At 43.4% G+C, this 21,647-nt stretch overlaps 1 protein-coding gene across 2 annotated transcripts; it reads left to right on the top strand.

The window, feature by feature from the left end:
* The first annotated feature begins 61 nt into the window (after positions 1 to 61).
* Positions 62 to 19,977, top strand: LOC139557765 (la-related protein 4-like). 2 transcript variants are annotated; one of them, XM_071372933.1, is made up of 16 exons: positions 62 to 621; positions 3,226 to 3,328; positions 4,993 to 5,160; positions 5,388 to 5,475; positions 5,755 to 5,891; positions 6,222 to 6,325; positions 6,502 to 6,612; positions 6,752 to 6,805; positions 6,970 to 7,188; positions 7,543 to 7,646; positions 14,374 to 14,604; positions 15,043 to 15,094; positions 15,323 to 15,481; positions 15,643 to 15,791; positions 16,050 to 16,269; positions 16,435 to 19,977. In XM_071372933.1, exons 1-16 carry the CDS (start codon positions 502 to 504, stop codon positions 16,867 to 16,869), a joined length of 2,454 nt encoding a protein of 817 aa, XP_071229034.1. In that variant the 5' UTR covers positions 62 to 501; the 3' UTR covers positions 16,870 to 19,977. The 2 variants fall into 2 exon arrangements, with proteins under 2 accessions (XP_071229034.1, XP_071229035.1); XM_071372934.1 differs by lacking the exon at positions 62 to 621 and adding an exon at positions 2,104 to 2,297.
* The last annotated feature ends 1,670 nt before the right edge of the window (positions 19,978 to 21,647 follow it).

Below are 21,647 nucleotides of genomic sequence, written 5' to 3'. Positions count from 1 at the left end.
CCGTTTGTCAACCGGAAGCAGAAAATACGAACGTTCCAAAGGTCATTTCCAGCCGCAGTGTGAGTCGGGACGGTGGCGCCCTTTACCAATGTCTGCCTGCTCTTAGTAAAGGTGCGTGTCTGCTTCGGTCGCCCGGCTAGGAATGCGCCTTTCGGCTTTGACGCTTGTTACATTTTGGGGGGAAGAAACATTAGTGATAAAGGTGGTTGGTAAAATTAGAGGCATACTCTGGCATAGTTTTCGTCTGTAAATATATTGTCGTGCGAACTTGATTCACCAACGTTGATTAATATCTAGCTGACTAGCTAGCTAAGTAGGATAGCTTTGCTAGCTAAACAGCCAGGGCTAGCAAGTATCTTTTGGTGTTGGCTAAACAAGTCTAGCAGGAGATAAACCGATTGATTGTAGACAGCAACCTGTACTTTGAGAGACTAGGGGGTGGAACACGGGCCGGGGGGTTGGGAGGAAAACGACGGGGGAGACGTGAGCCAAGAGCGGCCGATGAGTTCGGACCAGGGCGGAGAGCCGCGGCTGCTGCAGGAGGAGGAGGCTGATCCGGGGCCGAAGACCTGTGGGGAGGAAGAGTCACCACTTGGGATCGGGGGAGGATCAGGCGGCATGGTGAGTTGCGGCCTCTACGCCTACTAGCTAGCTAAGCTAACGTTAGCTAGTCTACACACCATCCCCCTGCCATTGCGTCCCACCAACTTGATTTGTCGCCTGCCGTCATTGCCCTTCTCTAAATAGGGTCATACTCCAGTCATAGGCTGAGGCCAAGAATATTACCTAATGTTATTACCATATTTTCTGCAAGCTACCAATCTGATTCACATCGAGAAATTGACTGAGATGATTTATGGCTAACGTTACCATATGTTCTGGTGAATGATTGATTTGCTGTCGTTGGATACACTATGTAACGACTAACTAGCTAAATTGGCTCGCTAAAAGCATTAATATATTGTTTGACGCGTTCTTAACTATGTCCTTTGAAATTAGAGTAACGAGTAGTCCCCCAATAACTTAATTTGCCAGCTAAATTAAATGGCCAAACTGTAACGTTTTTCTGACAGTTTAGTTTAGTCAGCTAACGTTAGCTACTTTGGCAGCGATTGAATTTGCTAGTTTAGCAGCCAAGCTATGAAATGCAGCAATTTGCTGAGTAATCATTATGCAGTGCCATAAGTGTCAATATTTATTATACTATCGATTGGAGATGGCGGGCACGGATATCGCCCAACTAGCGATGCAACATAACCAGTAAGCACATTTACCGAATTAAAACAAGCATAAACTAGCCTAATCTCGCCAGACTAACTAGCTAACTAACATGCATTGCAAATACCCGGCCTATGCAGCACAGCAAATATCAGCCGACTTTAAAAACTGGGGCTAACGAGATACAACCAGCAGTAAGCTACCTATCTAGTTAGCACTGCACGTATGTCCAGATTAATCCGAGTTGTTTCGCTAGACAGAGACTGCTTTCACGGAATTCATGTGTGTAATGTTTGTTCCATATCACATGATTTTGAAACCACTCAATCATGAACAGTGTATATTGAGATGTGACAGCTGCTCTTGCTAGGAGTAGACTACGAGAAGGGTAGATCAATTTTGTAGCAGGTGGTCACTAGGAACGACTCCCAGTGGAAGGTTGCCTTATTATTATTTATTTCTTTACACGTGCCACTACCTACCTACAGTGAAACAATATCAAATTAAATTTGACACCCCTGGCTACGACCTATTGTCTCACACCCACTCAACATAATTGACAGCTCAACAAGAGAATTATACGCCTTATTGGGATTAGTGCCGAGATTTTGTCAAATCCACCCAATCCTTTAAACATGTATCGCCTGGGGATCCGCCCATGCTCTCGTGAAGAATACTAATTTCCGAATTTTCTATCGATTCTAGAACACTGGGAGGAGGGAGAAAGTGGCACGTGCCTCAAGTATCATCAGAAATGTTAAAGTGCTCACCAGCAGGGGTAGCAGGAGCAACAGACTCCTTTTATTTTGTCGGGTTTGAGATTGACAAAGCTGTCTGCCAACAGCCGTTCTGGATTTGGGTTGGCGGTAAACTTGCGGAAGAGAGCGCGCTCTCTGCAGAGACATGTGGGTCCCACTGCCAAGGATGTAGGTGGAGAAGAGCGAGAACCACATGTTGAACTTTAAACTACAAAAGTAAAGCATCTCAAGTTCTGCTTTTCTCTGTTGCTCGCATTATATTATATGCGTCTTACATGTTAGTTATCAAGGAAGTCAAATAAAATGATTTTATTTATTGAGGTAAGCATTTTTTATTGTGTTAAATGTAGGCCGGACAACATACTCGCGAGTCGCCAGTGACTGATAGTGGTTTTGTGATCATATTTAGCAATCAGTGGTTGGAATGAAAAACATGTAATGGGAATCGACCACGAATTCAATTGGTTTCCAATGGCTTACGTTGTTATTTTTGCGTCTTTCGGTTCGGGGTTTGTGTGTTGTGCCAATAATTACATAACGGAAACAAATGTAACGCGTTTGATATATATCAAAATCGGGTGACTTTTGTATTATTGATGTACTGTATTTCAGTCAATGTTGAGACTGTAATCCCGAATAAATGTGATAAGTTAAAACATATTGTTTTTAACCTTTTATTTAAATTGGCAAGTCAGTTAAGAACAATTTCTTATTTTCGATGACGTCCTGGGAACAGTGGGTTAACTGCCTTGTTCAGGGGCAGAACGACAGATTTTCACCTTGTCTGCTCAGGGATTCAATCTTGCAACATTTCGGTTACAAGTCCAACGCTCTAACCACTAGGCTACCTGCCTGCTACATTCCTCTGCCAATGTTAAACAATTGCATAGTACAACTGTTAAACCAATTTGCAGCATGCACATTTTCAATGATTTTCTAATTAACTCGGTTAACTGAGTCAATCTAAAACATAAATTCAACCGGATTTGGGTTTGTTTTGTTTTCAGTATGTGTAAATGCAAATGGGGGTCATGTGTATTTCCCTTGTTGTGATGGGGCCAATCAGAGGACACCCTGTAAAGAGAACATCCTGCTTTTATCAGTGTGTGCATGTATCACTGTGTATGGTGTAATGTATAGTAACATACATCATGTAAATCTATTTAATGTTGTCTTGGATTGGAGCGGCTTTATATATGCATTTTTCAATCCATACGTTCCATTGTATTTCCTGGGCCCCTGTTCCAAGGTCACCTCCAAGGGCGCAGGTCTGAACCCCAATGCCAAGGTGTGGCAGGCCCCTGCTGACGGACCCGACGGAGCACAGTGGCCCCCGGCTGACATAACTGAAGGTGAGAAATAACATTATAATACTATATACCGTTTAATAACATATAATATTACTGTACATACCATTTAGCAGACTCTTTTAGCCAAAGCAACTTATAGTTGCGTATAAATTACGTATAAATTAAAAACTATGTATTTTGCTCCAGTAGGAATTGAACCCATAACCCTGTCGTTGCTGGCACCCTACCTAAGAATCATAAGCATATTTGATTTATATAATTCTTTTCCAAATGTTCAAAGCGCCTTTACATTGTACGGAAATTTCATCTTATCCACCAAATCAATTCAATAAACTTTATTAGTCCATGATGAGCTATTATTGCTGACAACAGGAAGCACCTACCAATACATATACTGTACCATACATGATATCAATGCCACATGTACTGAAGTCTATAGGCCTGTTTCTATTGAGAACATCATCTGTCTTTATTGAAAAGGGCCAAACGGGTACAGCAGGAGACATATAGGAAGTCAATCATGGGGAACCCTGTTGCACCCGCTTTCCATCCCAGCGCAGGCCTGTAAGACCCCTTTCCGTCCCAGCGCAGGCCTGTAAGACCCCTTTCCGTCCCAGCGCAGGCCTATAGACAGTTAGGATCTCAAATGGGCGACTAAATATTCGTACAATTTTTACACTGTTATTCTCTTAACTTTCATACAATCACAAGTGCAATACACCAAAATAAAGCTTGACTTCTTGTTAATCCAGCCACCGTGTAGCCACCGTGTCAGATTTCAAAAAGGCTTTATGGCGAAAGCTAACCATGCTATTATCTGAGGACAGCACCCCGCATACCAACACATGACAATCATATTTCAACCCGCCAGGCGTGACACAAAACTCAGAAATAACGATGTAATTCATGCTTTACCTTTGAAGATCTTCTTCTGTTGGCACTCCAATATGTCCCATAAACATCACAAATGGTCAATTTAATTCCATCGTTATATCCCCAAAATGTCAATTTTCTTTTGGCGCGTTTGATTCAGAAAAACACCGGTTCCAACTCGCCCAACATGACTACAAAATATCTAATAAATTACCTGTAATCTTGGTCCAAACATTTCAAACAACATTCCTAATCCAACTTTAGGTATTTTAAAACGTAAATAATCAATAAAATTTAAGACGGACTATACTGTGTTCAATAGCTGATAAAATGAAAGTGGACCGAGCTTCAGGTGTCACGCGCCCCAAACAAAACAGTCCACCTGGCTCGAGCCTCAGAAAGGAAAGGGCTACTTATTCATTACTCAATGGAAAAACATCAACCAATTTCTAACGACTGTTGACATCTAGTGGAAGCCGTAGGAGCTGCAAGCATATTTCTATTAAAACGGGCTTGCCATAGAAAACTAATGGAAAACAGATTGACCTCAAAAGATTTCCCTAGATGGATTGTTTTCTCGGGGTATCGCCTGCCCTTTCAGTTCTGTTATACTCACAGACATTATTCAAACAGTTTTAGAAACTTCAGAGTTTTTTCTATCCAAATCTACTAATAATATGCATATCCTAGCTTCTGGGCCTGCGTAGCAGGCAGTTTACTTTGGGCACACTTTTCATCCGGATGTGAAAATACTGCACCCTATCCCAGAGAGGTTTTAACTAATAAATCTAATAATAATGGTGCCCCTGTCGCTCCCACTCTCTCCCATCCAGGTTATTCAGAGTCTGTGCCCTCCACCGGTTGTAAACCGTACAGGGTAGGCTTCACCACCCTGGAGGACAGCAGCTCCTCCGCAGCAGCCACAGCTGAGGTCACTGTGAACGGCATGGATCCTCCAGACCTGGCCTTCACCCCTGCTGAGACTACAACTGGGACCTTGGGTTAGTTTTAAAGCATGGTGGACTAAACTACAGTACCCATAATCCACCATAAGATTACAACTGTTATAATTAGTCGATTATAGCCACAAGGCTGTATGTTTCTCACTGACAAACTACAACACGGTTACAAATGCATTATCCAGGCAGACCTCTTACGGATGTCTTTTCGGACCTCGTGTAATTATCTGACAATATTACATACTCACTGAACACATTTTGGTTTGAAGGGGAGACCAAGCTGACAGAGGAACAGCCCCTCTCATCAGAGAAACTGACAGAGTCCCTCAAGAAAGAGCTGGAGTTCTACTTCTCTCGGTGAGGACACATGTTGTTTTAGGTTAGGTGTTCTACCTCTAGGTGAGCGTAGTTGTTCCTATGTTTGAAACGGGAGATACTACCTGAAGTTGTCCAATCAAAAACTGCATGTATTTTTTAGTTGCAAAACATTTTGCTACATTATGCCCTACTGAATGACCCAGAGTCTTGTGGTTTTTGGATAAGTGATTGTAATAAGTGTATTCCTTTGAATACATGTGCATGGTTGATAGCATGTATCTTTTATGATTTGACCTTTGTCCCTCGTTTGTTGTGTAGGGAGAACCTGTCCAAGGACCTATACCTGATGTCCCAGATGGACAGTGACCAGTTTGTCCCCATATGGACCATCGCCAGCATGGAGAGCATCAAGGCCCTCACTACTGACATGGAGCTCATCCTGGACGTGCTCCGATGTAAGGGGACCAAACCTTTGTTTTATTTGTATTTTTTTCTATTTTTTTGGAACCGTGTAACTTGGTCACAAATCTGTTTTCGTCTTTTCTTGCCAACTCCGATGGTAATACCGTGACCATAGGAGTTGGCAAGACTGCACAAACAGTTCTGTGACCACGTGGGCTTGTGATCGAATGGTATGGATTATTTTTAAACGCACCTACGGAAATATGTTTAGGGCAGTGTAGAAGAGGGATGGACCCCCCCCCCCACTACAGTGCTAGTTACTGTATGTGGATTGATAATGATGTCATTTGTGTCCCTGACCCTGACATGCTTGTGGTTCTCAGCCTCTCCAATGGTTCAGGTGGATGAGCAAGGAGAGAAGGTGCGTCCTGATCACAAACGCTGCATCATCATACTGAGGGAGGTTCCTGAGACAACACCTGTAGAGGTAAGACAACCATGTTAGTCATGTTATAGTCAATATACAACCATGTTACAGACAATGTCTTATTGAAAAAGGTTAATTGGTGTATGTACTCCTCCGTCAGTCACAACGCTGGCACATTTGCTGTATTTAATCTTATTTGCTGTATTTAATAAAAATGTTCTTCTTTGTTCCCTAAGGAAGTGGAGGCTCTCTTTAAAAGTGACGACTGTCCGAAAGTCATTAGTGTAGAGTTTGCGCACAACAACAACTGGTACATCACATTCAAATCTGACACTGATGCTCAACAGGTAAGCTGGATCTGATTGGTTTATAAAGCCGTGTTAAGGCTTCTGATTGGTGTAATGGGCATTAAGTTGTCATCAGTCCCAATTTTGTTGAAAAGAGTTATGGAATTACTGCCTGTCTGAGTCTTTCTGTCCTTTTCAGGCACACAGATATCTAAGAGAAGAGGTGAAAACATTTCAGGGAAAACCTATCATGGTGAGTTGCGTTATAACACTATCAATCACTTGCGAATTAAGTCTGCAATTTCCCTCAACTAGCATGTCCCTTTATTGATCTCTCCTCCCTTCCCAATCATGTTGTGAAGCCAAAGACACATTTCACAAGTAAAAAAAAAAAAACGTTTTACTACTTCTTTCCAGGCGAGGATAAAAGCCATCAACACGTTCTTTGCTAAGAATGGCTACCGTAGCATGGACAGCAGCCTGTACACAGCCCAGCAGTCTGCCCCGACCCAGACCCAGTACAACCCTAACCTGTACATGCAGCACGTCTACAGCCCTCAGCAGCAGTACCCTCTCTACGGCATTGTACCACAGACCTGGACAACCTCTCCTACACCATACTTCGAGACTCCGCTGGTGAGCATCGTAGACTTTATCCTTTTAAATGGTTTTATAAATAATATTGAGAATATTTGGTGAGATGCAGAACGCTATAAACTAATCCTAGTAGATTGTGTTAACTAAAACTTCATTTATATAGGTTAGTCTTGGTAACTTCTCTTGTACATGAGATGACATTTACAATTAAAAAATATTTTATTAGGTTATTGCTTGTTCAACATTGATCTGTATAAAGGGGATTGCTGTACACTGCGGCTGACCCTGTGCTTCCAAACCCTCTGTGTCAGGAGGTTAGGCTGATCAGACAAAAAGGAGAAATTCTGTTGTCTAAGAAATAAACAAATATGATTTTATCCCCCATCTCTTCAGGCACCATTTCCCAACAGTGGCTTTGTGAATGGGTTCAGTTCTCCTGGACACTACAAGACTGGCAACAACTCCCTCCACATAACTCGCCCCTTCAACAGAAACCGGTACGTTGAAAGTTGGTTTAGTATTCTCTCTGAAGTGCAATGAGTTTCTTTCTGTGGGTGAATCTGCTTCGAACCCATGTATTCCAGTTTGTGAGTGGGGTAAATGGTTAAACCATAGTAACATTGGTGACTTGAAAAGGACTTTTATGACATTTAGTTTTTAATTCTCTGTAGAGCAAGGCTTCAGCCACACAGAAGTTGTAGATTGAGGATGTTTTTTTTTTAAATTCAAGATTATCTATCAAAAGCGTACAGTATGTCTGCCCTTAACGTATGCTGCTCATCCAAAAAGGGTTGACTTGGGTTTAACTTTTGACTGACAGCTGATGAATGCATATCTAAATTAATTCATGTTCATGAGTCTGTGGCCGTAAGATATACAGTGCCTTCGGAAAGTGTTAAGACCCTTTGACTTTCTCCACATTTTGTTACGTTACAACCTTATTCTAAACTTTATTAAGTGAACAAAATTCTTCATCAATCTACACACAATACCCCATAATGACAAAGCGAAAACAGGTTTGTAGAACCTTTTGCAAAATTATTAAACATAAAAAAAAACAGGGCCTCCTGAGTGGTGCAACGGTCTAAGGCAACGCGTCGCAGTGCTAGCTGTGTCACTACAAATCCTGGTTTGATTCCGGTGTCGCAGCCGGGCACGACCTGGAGACTCTTGGGGCGGTGCACAATTGTCCCATTGCGCTCTAGCGACTCCTGTGGCGGGCCGGGCGCATGCACGCTGACACGGTCACCAGCTGTATGGTGTTTTATTCTGATGTTGGTGCGGCTGGCTTCCGGGTTAAGCGGCTGGCTTCCGGGTTCGGTAGTGTTTCAGAGGACACACGGCTCTCGACCTTTTCCTCTCCCGAGTCCCATCGCTCGAACTCCCGTACGGACAAGACTGTAACTACCAATTGGATACCATTGGGGAGATAAAGAGCAAAAAATGTCATACCGATAACGTATTTACATAAGTATTTACTCTTTGCTATGAGACTCAAAATTGAGCTCAGTTGCTTCATGTTTCCATTGATCATCCTTGATATGTTTCTACAACTTGATTGGAGTCCACCTGTGCTAAATTCAATTGATTGGACATGATTTGGAAAGGCACACACCTGTCTATATACTGTAAGGTCCCACAGTTAACCGTGCTTGTCAAAGTTAAAACAAAGCCACGAGGTCAAAGGAAAGGTCCGTGGAGTTTCGAGACAGGATTGTGTCGAGGCACAGATCTGGGGAAGGGTACCAAAATATTTATGCAGTATTGAAGTTTCCCCAGAATACAGTGGCCTCAGTCATTCCTATATGTAAGAAGTTTGGAACCACCGAGACTCTTCCTAGAGCTGGCTGCCCGGCCAAACTGAGCAATCGGGGGAGAGAGGCCTTGTTCAGGGAGGTGACCAAGAACATGGTCACTCTGACCGAGTTCTTAAAGACTCTCAAATCATGATTCTCTGGTTTGATGAAACCAATATTGAACTCTTTGGCCTGAATGCCAAGCATCATATCCGGAGGAAACCTGGCACCACCACTGCAGTGAAGCATGGTGGTGGCAGAATCGTGCTGTGGGGTTGTTTTTCAGCGGCAGGTACTGGGAGACTAGTCCGGTTCAAAGGAAAGATGAACAGAGTTATCCTTGATGAAAACCTGTCCAGAACACTCAGACTGGGGCGAAGGTTCACCTTCCAACAGGACAACGACCCAAAGCACACAGCCAAGACAATGCAGCAGTGGCTTCGAGACAAGTCTCTGAAATGTCCTTGAGTCGCCCAGCCAGAGCCCGGACTTGAACCCGATCGAACATCTCTGGAGAGACCTGAAAATGGCTGTGCCGCAACACTCCCCATCCAACATGACAGAACCTGAGAGGATCTGCAGAGAAGAATAGGAGGAACTCCCCAAATGCACGTGTGCCATGCTTGTAGTGTCATACCCAAGAAGAATCGTGCCTGTAATCGCTGTAAGGTGCTAAAACAAAGTACTGAGTAAAGGGTCTGAATACTTATGTAAATGTGATATATTTTATTTAAAATAACTATTTCTAAACCTGTTTTTGCTTTGCCATTATGGGGTATTGTGTGTGTATATTGATGAGGGAGGGAGAAGATTTAATCCATTTTAGAATAAGGCTGTAACTTAACAATGTGGACTAAGTCAAGGGGTCTGAATACTTTCTGAATGCAGTGTATATGCCATTTAGGCTTCCATAAAACCAGAGAGGATGCATTTCCATATGAATAGTTTATGGGTATTACTGACTGAACCACTCCCTGTTCTGTTACGGTCTGTCCCCACAGTGTCCCCCTCTATTCAAGAAAGAAAGTAATAAATACCTTCAGGTACAGCCATTATACTGTCTAGAATCAGCTTCATCGCTTTGTCAGTTCATAACAGTTCAGTTTTAACCCATCTCTTACCATACCAGTCTACAACCTAATGGCTAAATCTAGAACTGGGCCAAAGCAGTACAGCTCTTTAACTTTACCATAACCAATGTCAAGATACAGTATGTTCTTGCATAATGGACAGCTAGGATTTGTTAACTCATTTGACCTAACTTATGTTTAGACTCTGTTTATATGAGCTATACGAAATGGGCCAGATCGTAGTTAGGCTAAGTGACCTAGCTAGCCCTCCATTTAGTCAACTGTTTCTCTCATCATCCTGACCATCCATCCATCTGGTTTCATCATCATCATTTATCTCAATTTTAATTTAGATGTTTCATTATTACAGCTGTACTTTGGCAATGTAGTCATGTTACCAAATACATATGTCCTTTACTAAGAAGTGAGTGAGATCCTATGACATCTGATTCATATGATGACTATATAACTAAGACCACTAGCTGCTGTAGCCAGGGGAATGAAGATCTGGTCAGTCCAAAATATTTGGCTGGTACATTTTCATTTGTCAACTGCCATTTCAACCATTTAATTTGAGCATCAGCCATTTAATTTGAGCTGGAGAACTGGTACGGGAAACCACTTGTTAATATTGTATGGTGGTTTACATTGAGAAATGCATCCACTGCTTTTTAACAAATAAACTCAGCAAAAAAAAAATGTCCGCTCGGTGAACGGTGAACTGCGTTTATTTTCAACAAACTTAACATGTGTAAATATTTGTATGAACATAAGATTCAACAACTGAGACATAAACTGAGCAAGTTCCACAGACATGTGACTAACAGAAATGGAATAATGTGTCCCTGAACAAAGGGGGGTCAAAATCAAAAGTAACAGTCAGTATCTGGTGTGGCCACCAGCTGCATTAAGTACTGCAGTGCATCTCCTCCTCATGGACTACACCAGATTTGCCAGTTCTTGCTGTGAGATGTTACCCCACTCTTCCACAAAGGCACCTGCAAGTTCCCGGACATTTCTGGAGGGAATGGCCCTAGCTCTCACCCGCCGATCCATCAGGTCCCAGACGTGCTCAATGGGATTGAGATCCGGGCTCTTCGCTGGCCATGGCAGAACACTGACATTCCTGTCTTGCAGGAAATCACGCACAGAACAAGCAGTATGGCTGGTGGCATTGTCATGCTGGAGGGTCATGTCAGGATGAGCCTGCAGGAAGGGTACCACATGAGGAAGGAGGATGTCTTCCCTGTAACGCACTTCGTTTAAGATTGCCTGCAATGCCAACAAGCTCAGTCCGATGGTGCTGTTACACACCGCCCCAGACGGACCCTCCACCTCCAAATCGATCCCTCTCCAGAGTACAGGCCTCGGTGAAAGGCTCATTCCTTTGACGATGAACGGGAATCTAACCATCACCCCTGGTGAGACAAAACCGCAACTCGTCAGTGAAGAGCACTTTTTGCCAGTCCTGTCTGGTCCAGCGACAGTGGGTTTGGGCCCATAGGCGACGTTGTTGCCGGTGATGTCTGGTGAGGGCCTGCCTTACAACAGGCCTACAAGCCCTCAGTCAAGCCTCTCTCAGCCTATTGCGGACAGTCTGAGCACTGATGGAGGGATTGTGCGTTCCTGGTTTAACTCAGGCAGTTGTTGTTGCCATCCTGTACCTGTCCCACAGGTGTGATGTTCGGATGTACCGATCCTGTGCAGGTGTTGTTACACGTGGTCTGCCACTGCGAGGACGATCAGCTGTCCGTCCTGTCTCCCTGTAGCCCTGTCTTAGGCGTCTCACAGGACGGACATTGTAATTTATTGCCACGTCTGCAGTCCTCATGCCTCCTTGCAGCATGCATAAGACACGTTCACACAGATGAGCAGGGACCCTGGGTATCTTTGTGCTTTTCAGAGTCAGTAGAAAGGCCTCTTTCGTGTCCTACGTTTTCATAACTGTGACCTTAATTGCCTACCGTCTGTAAACTGTTAGTGTCTTAATGACCGTTCCACAGGTGCATGTCCATTAATTGTTTATGGTTCATTGAACAAGCATGGGAAAGTGTTTAACCTCTCTGGGATATTCGGGACGATGGCGTCCCATCTCGCCAACAGCCAGTGAAATTGCAGGGCGTCAAATTCAAACAACAGAAATCCCATAATTAAAATTCCTCAAACATACAAGTATTTTACACCAATTTAAAGATAAACTTGTTGTAAATCCAGCCACAGTGTCCGATTTCAAAAAGGCTTTACGACGAAAGCCCACCAAACGATTATGTTAGGTCAGCACCTAGTCACAGAAATACACAGCCATTTTTTCAGATAAAGAGAGGAGTCACAAAAAGCAGAAATGGAGAGAAAATTAATCACTAACCTTTGATCTTCATCAGATGACACTCATAGGACTTTATGTTACACAATACATGTATGTTTTGTTCGGTAAAGTTCATATTTATATCTAAAAATCTGTTTGCATTGGCGCGTTATGTTCAGTAGTTCCAAAACATCCGGTGATTTTGCAGAGAGCCACATCAATTTACAGAAATATTCATAATAAACATTGCTAAAAGATCCACTACTCCTTAATGCAACCGCTGTGTCAGAGTTCCAAAAAACTTGATGGAAAAAGCACACCATGCAATAATCTGAGTACGGCGCTCAGACACAAAAACAAGCCATACAGATACCCGCCATGTTGTGGAGTCAACAGAAGTCAGAAATAGCATTATAAATATTCACTTACCTTTGATGATCTTCATCAGAATGCACTCCTAGGAATCCCAGTTCCATAATAAATGTTTGTTTTGTTCAATAAAGTCCATAATTTATGTCCAAATACCTCCTTTTTGTTTGCGCGTTTAGTACACAAATACAAACTCAGGAGGCGCGGGCAGGTCCAGGTGAAAGTTCAGACGAAAAGTCATATTACAGTTTTACATTTACATTTAAGTCATTTAGCAGACGCTCTTATCCAGAGCGACTTACAAATTGGTGCATTCACCTTATGATATCCAGTGGAACAACCACTTTACAATAGTGCATCTAACTCTTTTAAGGGGGAGGGGGGGTTAGGAGGATTACTTTATCCTATCCTAGTTCATAGAAACACAGTTCATAGAAACATGTCAAACGAAGTATAGAATCAACCTTTAGGATGTTTTTATCATAAATCTTCATTAATGTTTCAACCGGAGAATTCCTTTGTCTGTAGAAATGCAATTGACCGCAGCTAACTCTTACGGGAGCGCGCGAGACTGAGCTCATGGCACTCTGCCAGACCCCTGACTCAAACAGCTCTCATTCCCCCCTCCTTCACAGTAGAAGCATCAAACAAGGTTCTAAAGACTGTTGACATCTAGTGGAAGCCTTCGGAAGTGCAATATGACCCCATAGACACTATATTCGATAGGCAATGACTTGGAAAAACTACAAACCTCAGATTTCCCACTTCCTGGTTGGATTATAATTTTTTTTGCCTGCCGTATAAGTTCTGTTATACTCAGACATCATTCAAACAGTTTTAGAAACTTCAGTGTTTTCTATCCAAATCTACTAATGATATGCATATTCTAGCTTTTAGGCCTGAGTAGCAGGCAGTTTACTCTGGGCACCTTTTTGTCCAAGCTACTCAATACTGCCCCCCAGTCCCAAAGAAGTTAAACCCTTTACAATGAAGATCTGTGAAGTAATTTTTAAAAATCCAAATCATCGTTGATAGACAGGGTCCTGAAAAATGGGACGTTTCTTTTTTTGCTGAGTTTACATTTGTAAGAATCCGACCATAGCAGGAACACACAATGAAAGTGTCACGTTCTATTGTACTCTTTTGCAAACACTGGTTGGACCTTAAGATGAGAAAGTGATGTTCATAGAGGAAGAGCAGGCTGTTGAGATTAGGTCTGGTGCACTCCTCTCCCTCTCATTGAATTTATTTATATCTATATCTGTCCCGATGAGTGCTAAGTTTGAGATCTGAAGGTCTTCAAGTATGGATTGGAAAAAACGAACCAATGGAAGGAAGGTTAAAAGAAGAAGTAGTATAATACTCTTACCAAGTTCATCTTTTTGTGGTTTTCTTTGCTTGCCTCAGTATTTGTCATCAGGAGTTGGCCAACATACTGCATGCTATTATTTTATTGCCCACCACATATTCCCGTCCCAGTTGTGCCAAGATTAGCCTCTAACTCTGGGTCGTATTCATTAGGGCACACTGTAGCAAAATGTTTTGCAACAATTACATTTTTCTTTTTGGTTTAGTACTGGAAGTCCCTCCCTGTTTGTCAGTTTTCTGTTTGGGGCCTATTGAATACGACCCAGATGTATCTAAACCTGGTTGGATCTGTTATCACATCTCCTTCGTCCTTCAGGAACCATGTCAAACCCCAGGTGGGGAGACCAGGTGAAGTGACCCCTACATCTGTGGCCCCTGTCCCCCTGGAGAGCTTGACTGGCCTGAGGAGCCCTCAGCCCCCCACCACCAACCCTGGCCCTGGGCCCCTGCAGACCCAGACACCTCCGGACCCGACCTCAACCTTCCCCCACCTCTCCTCCACCTCCTCGGACCCCAATGATGACGGAAGCATGTCTGTACGCGGAAGGTGAGGCTGACACTATTATTAACTTTGGTGTTTTAACTGGTAAAAATGATCTGGACCAGATGTTATGACATGACATAACACACAGTGAGGTATTGTTTCCCCCCTATTGGAACAATGTAGTTGGGTTTTTGAAGTGGTGAATTCCTCTGAGTCATCTCAGACCTAGTGATGACAACTTGATGCACAGGAGGGAAATCAGGCTGTGGTGTGAGGATGGTTTTGGGATTCTTTCTCCTCTCCCTCTGCTCCCCCTCTCTACCTCTGCTCCTCCTCTCCCCGAAGCTATTATCTTCTACACCTGTCCCGATGAGCGCTAAGATTATGAGATCTGAAGGTCTGAGATGGAGAATGTAAAACCAACCAGTTTACAGAGAACCAAGTGTACAAATTTCAGCACCATCTCTAAAAGAGAAGCATCTCTTCTGTCCTCCATTACAGAAGGACGACATACAGAGGCACGCGAAGGAGGAGAGAGGATGAGCGGATCACGGTAACGTTACAAAATTTACTACAGTAACTATGTAGAGCTGGCTTTTGAATAACGTATTTAATTAGGACGAAACCGGTTATCTACTTCCTGGTGCATGTCTGTTGTTTTTAAGCTTATGGTTTAATGTCTGTTACATTGTGTGGCTGTACATTGAGTTTTATGGTGCAAAATTAATTTCCTCATTGAGGGCATTAACATGTTTATAATGTTCTCTCTTGGTCCTTCCAGAGACCCAGCCCTCTGGCTGAGGTAAAGGTGGCGCCCCCTAAGTTTGACCTGGCTACTACTAGTTTCCCCCCGCTGCCGGGCTGTGTGGCCAGTACCCAGGGAGAGCCCCTACTGGAGAACAGGATGTCTGACGTGGTGCGAGGACTGAACAGGGACAAGGTAAACACTGGATCCCTGTGGTTGTTCATACCTTAATACTGAGATGGATACAATTAACTCAGACTGTTCTATAAATCACACGTTGACACATCAACGGAAAATGGGAGTTACACATGCAGATCAAGTCATATGCTCACTTCAGTGTGCCCTCCTCTCTGTAGACAACGGAACTAGCCAACAAGGAAGTGAGTGCCGGCCCAGCCTCAGCCCCAGGACATGAGGAGGCAGTGTCTGTCTCTAGTCTTGTTCAGCCTACAGCCAAACTTGCTGTACACCCTCACGCACCCCCCGCCCCTGTCCCAGCCCCCAGGTAAGGAAACAGGCTGAAGTCTGCTCATTTTTTTTGAGGGTAACAGTTGTGCCGTCATTTCACGTACTCTTTGTTTAGAGACTAAATGAATACCTACAAGTGGAAAGTATTCTACTTCTTAGGCCTATCAGCTGGTCATTCTGCTCCTCAGCATTTTCATGTAAAGGTTGAATTGACTAGAATCATGATATGTAGAGGTCAAATAGGGAGGTACAGGTCTGCTTCAGTCCTAATGGTGTTTTTAATTTTCTTCTGTAGCGTACCACATCAGGAGAAGAAGTGGGATAGGGTGGCAGAGCCCTCAGCCCCCAAAGTCACCCCACATAGACCTGCTACCTCTGGGACCAACCCAACCGGACCCCCCTCCACACAGCCAGCTGTGCCTGGCCCCAAGCCCCAACCCAGCACAGTGTCCTCTACACCAGCTACACCGAGCACCCTGGCCTCCACCACCACCACTACTACCCCTGCACCACTGGTAAGACACCATGATCATACTGGACCTCTACTCTAGCCATTTACACATGATGGATCTGTGTTACATAAGGATTGCTTCTTTGTCTTATGAAACATAATTGATTTCTCTGACCTTAGCCCAAACATCTACATCTGTTAACTCATATTTTTTTTTTGTCTCGTTCAGGAGCCCCGCAAGCTCAGCTATGCCGAGGTGTGCCAGCGAGCCCCCCCTCCAGGCCCCCCAGCCCCGGCCTCCTCCACACCAGCCCAGCCGCTGCGTGAGCAGCGCGTCAACAAAGCAGAGGAGCCAGGATCCAGCTCCACCACCAGCCCAGACGACCACACCAGGGGAGATCGGCAGGACAAGGCCCAGGAGAGAGAGAGGGATGGGGGCTGGGAGTGCAAGGAGAGCCGACCACGTGATCGTGACCATCGAGACCGTGACTCCCGGGATGGACGGTACTACCGCAACAATGGACCCCCCAGACAGGGGAGCTCTGGGGGCCTCAAGTTCCATGAACAGAGACGAGGTCCCCAACTGGCCCGACGCAGCTCCCCCCAAGGAGGCCCCCGACACACTGGCAAAGAGCAGAACATCCCCCCGGTGTCGCCAAAGTAAAACTTCTGATATGACTGACGAAAACAAACAAACAAAAGTGATATATATATATATATATATATACGGATATATATAAAGAAAATCAATGCATATAAAAGCAACAACCTTAGTGGTAACCCCCCCCCCCTGCCTCCTGGAACATTGTCCCAGAGAAAGAAAAGCTTTGTTGATGAAGTTAAAATGGAAGACTGGGGACATCCAGGAGAAAGAACCAACATCTAAACAAGTATCAACTCACTTTCGGAGTGATTTGAAAAAGGAAAAATATATCATTTAGGCCTCGTAAACAAATCTATTATTAGCAGAATTTAAAATCAATGATTTATTTGGAGTTAGTTTCCTTTGCTACTCTGCCTGGGGAGAGGTTGCACACTGGGCCCTGTATTAAGGCCCTCTACATTTTAAACAATAGATGTTGGTCTACAAGGAACATATGTACTAAAGAATAGAACATACATGCATATGTTGTGTACATAACAAAGATATCACTAACAACGAAAATATCTTTTTTTTCTTTTCTTTTTTGTGTGTGTACGTTCGGCAAGGATGAATGATTGACTGAAATAAGATGTGATTGATTGAGATGTCTGTTTTATGCGTCGATTGTTGCTAAGCAAACCGATTGGGACAGAGTGCTACACTTCAGTTCACTGGTTTTCATGGAACAAATTAACAGCTCATTGGGATTCAAGAATCAACTACCTGAAATTGGCCAGTTAGACATTATCCTCTTAATAATGTTTATTCATGAAAAATGTTAAAGATGATATGAGTGTTGTTAATGATTGGCTCACCTATGTTATCAGTAAAGAATTCAACCAAAATAATTGGTAATAATCAAGTTAGTTTTATGCTCGTTTCCCCCCCGCCCTTGAGCTGTCTGTGGCATATACAGGTAACTGCCAGAATAAAGGAAACCCCAACATAAAGTGTCTCTTAATAGGACATTGGGCCACCATGATCTGCCAGAACAGCTTCAGAGCACCGTGGCATATATTCCACAAGTGACTGGAACTGTATTGGAAGAATGTGACATCATTATTACACAAGAAATTCCTAATTTGGTGTTTGGTTTGTGGTGGAAAACGCTGTCTCAGGCGCCACTCCAGAATCTACCATAAGTGTTTTAATTTGGTTGAGATCTGGTGACTGACAGCCATGGCATATGGTTTACTTTGTCAGTGCTCTGTGGATGGGGGCATTGTCATCCTACCTATATTGGCATAGCCATGATAGCCAAAATAATGGCCTGGCCAGCATTTATTTACTCAACCTTAAGTGTGATGGGATGTTAATTTTTTAAATAACTCAGGAATCACACCGGTGTTGATCTCATTTACTCAAGTGTTTCCCTTATTTTGTCAGTTAACTGTATGTGACTCTGCTTTGTTGTTGCAAACAGGTCCACTTGGGGTAAGAGCACTCCTCAGCCTGTTTAGATCGCAGTTTCCTGGTCCAAACCTGTTCATTTTCAAGTTCTTTCATCTCTTTATCTTCATTTCATGATATGTTTGTATTTGGAAACTTAGGAAATATATGTTGATGGGTGCCAGTCTGTTTCTGCCTTTACTTATGGATTTGTCATGTTTGGCTTGACATTGACAACAATGAGGTTGGTAAGAGCACAAATAGATCTGGGACCAGACTGAAAGGTTGACGCGGTCAAACCTGACTGCTTAGTTGGCCTAAATGGTCTTGGCAAGATCTGTTTGGTGTCTCCCCACATCATTGCAGGATATTCAGGTTTAGCAACTCATTTTTGTGTATTGTAAAAAAATAAAAATATGGTTTAGAAGTATCAGATTGAAGTAGGGGTAGTGCAGTGTTTCCCAAACTCAGTCCTGCCCCCCCCCCCCCCCCCCCCCCCCATGGCTGCCCGTTTTGGTTTTTAACCTAACACCACAAAGCTGATTTCAAATAATCAAAGCTTGATGAGTGTCATTTCAATTGGCTGTGTAGTGCTAGGGCAAAAACCAAGCTGTGCACCTGGGACCACGTTTGGGAACCCTGGGCTAAAGAGTGCTGTTAACCGAGATGGATTTAGCTAGCCTATATAGTAGATTTGGCAGCCAAGTAAAGGGTTAAACAATCAGACCGTTTTCATGTGCTATGTGCCAGCTGCCTATAGTTCTAGTTGACGTGGTAGGGTAAGCTCTCTGTGTCCCAAATGGCAACCTCGTCCCTATATAGTGCCCTAACTTTTGACCAGGGCCCTCGTCAAAAGTATTGCACTATATAGGGACCAGGATGCCATTTGGGACGAACACAGAGTTGAAAGGTCAGCTTAGTAATGTAGTCCTTCAGGGGGTAAACTCTTTGTCCCGGTTGTACTGAAGAGGTGTAGTATCCTATGCTGTATGGTATTATTATTAACCCTTTGCTAGAGCCGTGTGTGGAAGAATGTATTGGTTCTAATGCTGAACATCCAGAGGGAGGCTGGCTTTGGTCAAAGATGGGCATCTACCACCATATTGTTTTTTTAGGGTGAGTTTGCAGTTCTAAAATTGGATAAAAACAGACCGAAATTTGACATGGGGATTTTCAGTTTGGACTGTACAACATTTACTTCTTAGATTGTATTTATTTTAATCCTACTGTTGGTTGGCTGGTTTCCCCAAGGTGTGTGTGTGTGTGTGTGAGAGCGAATTGGCAAAGAAGCACGCAGATGATGACATTGTATATTGTTTGAGATTTCAGCTGAGAGAAATACTTGATGCATTGACTTTGGGTTTAGTAATGCCGTTTATAATTGAGTTAATCACTCACTGAGGCTGTTTATTCATGAATGAGTTGTGAGCAGCTAGTGATGTAGTGTGGTGATGCACTAACTTGTTTTTAAAAAGAATCTTACTGTTCAAGTAATGTGAAAGAATTTTAGAAGCATATGGTAATGATATTAATGTTGACAAGCTTGAGAATCTACAGGAATAGTTTTTTTTTCTTTTTCTTTTTTCCTCCATGATGTTTTCAGTAGAATTCTTCTGTAAATTTGGGGTTTAGGGTGGCAACAAGCAAATATAGCAACGGATCGGTTTTAAGTGTTTGACACACTAAATTCTAGAACTCTGTATGAAATGTCACCCAAAAAAATAAATTATTTTGATTTGGCCTTTTGAGTTCTGTATTATTATTTTTTTGATTTATCAAAGTATGTTGTGTTCCTAGTCCAGGCACTATACGTCTGGAATAACCAAGATTTATCGCACGTCTGGATTACGGCAACTCTGTGCTGGCTGGGCTCCAAGCTCCCGTGCCATCATACCCCTGAAACTCAACCAGAACGCCACAGCGTGCCTGGTGTCAACCTTCCCAAGTCCCCCCCCGCTCCTTTTGCATTCACCGCTGGCTCCCAATAGAAGCATGCATCCAGTTTCAGACCCTGATGCTTGCCTACTGTGCAGCAAAGGTTACAGCCCCTACCTACCTTCAGTTTACAGTCAAACCTACACCCCAACAAGAGCGCTCCATTTTGAGTCTCTCTGGATAAGAGTGCTAAATGTTAATCATATGTTGTGCACTCACACAATTACATCGATCAATTCTGACCATCTAAGCTGAAAAGAAAACATTGACAGTCTGAGAACTGTCCTAGATCATACATATTGTTTTAATTTGTGAATTTGTCATTGTTAACATGCGTAGGTGTATTTGGCATGTGAGGGGAACATGTCCCACCCAATATTCCAGATGGCTTTTCTGCTATAAACCGTTGTGACGGAGCAGTTTGTTATCCTGTTTGTCTTTAACTTTTGAATGGTGGAGCTTTCAGGACGTTCGCAAACCGCACGGGACACGTTAGAAGGGAGAGTGACAAATTCGCATTTGAAAGCAATGTAGATTTTCTATTCTACACACTTATTACCAGATCCCAAAACCTTTTGATGCATTTCAGTCAATACAAACCATTAATCCTTCAGATTGAAATTTAGGCTACCTGATTTGACATCTTTGTTATTTAAATCCGTAAACATGGGCACCCTCATAGATATTATCCTGACCAACTTGCCCTCCAAATACACCTCTGCTGTTTTCAATCAGGATCTCAGCGATCACTGCCTCATTGCCTGCATTCGCTATGGGTCTGCGGTCAAACGACCACCCCATGCGAGCAGACCTTTCTAATCGACCTGGCCCGGGTATCCTGGAAGGATATTGACCTCATCCCGTCAGGTGAGGATGCCTGGTCATTCTTTCAAAGTAATTTCCTCACCATCTTAAATAAGCATGCCCATTTAAAAAAATATATAGTTCTAAGAACAGATATAGCCCTTGGTTCACTCCAGACCTGACTGCCCTTGACCAGCACAAAAACATCCTGTGGCGGACTGCACTAGCATCAAATAGTCCCTGCGATATGCAACTTTTCATGGAAGTCAGGAACCAATACACGCAGTCAATCAGGAAAGGAAAGGCTAGCTTTCTCAAGCAGAAATTTGCATCCTGTAGCTCTAACTCCAAAACCTTGGGGGGGAAAACCTGGGACACTAAAGTCCATGGAGAACAAGAGCACCTCCTCCCAGCTGCCCACTGCACTGAGGCCAGGTAACACTGTCACCACCGATAAATCCACCATAATCAAGAATTTTAATAAGCTTTCTCTATGGCTGGCCATGCTTTCCTCCTGGCTACCCCAACCCCGGGCCAACAGCTCCGCACCCCCCGCAGCTACTTGCCCAAGCCTCCCCAGCTTCTCCTTCACCCAAATCCAGATGTTCTGAAAGAGCTGCAAAACCTGGACCTGTACAAATCAGCTGGGCTAGACAATCTGGACCCTCTCT

The sequence above is a fragment of the Salvelinus alpinus genome, chromosome 28 (assembly GCF_045679555.1).
Source record: "Salvelinus alpinus chromosome 28, SLU_Salpinus.1, whole genome shotgun sequence".
Lineage (NCBI taxonomy): Eukaryota > Metazoa > Chordata > Actinopteri > Salmoniformes > Salmonidae > Salvelinus > Salvelinus alpinus.
The sequence above is the reverse complement of the archived record's forward strand: the minus strand, read 5'-3'. Positions and strand labels throughout refer to the sequence as shown.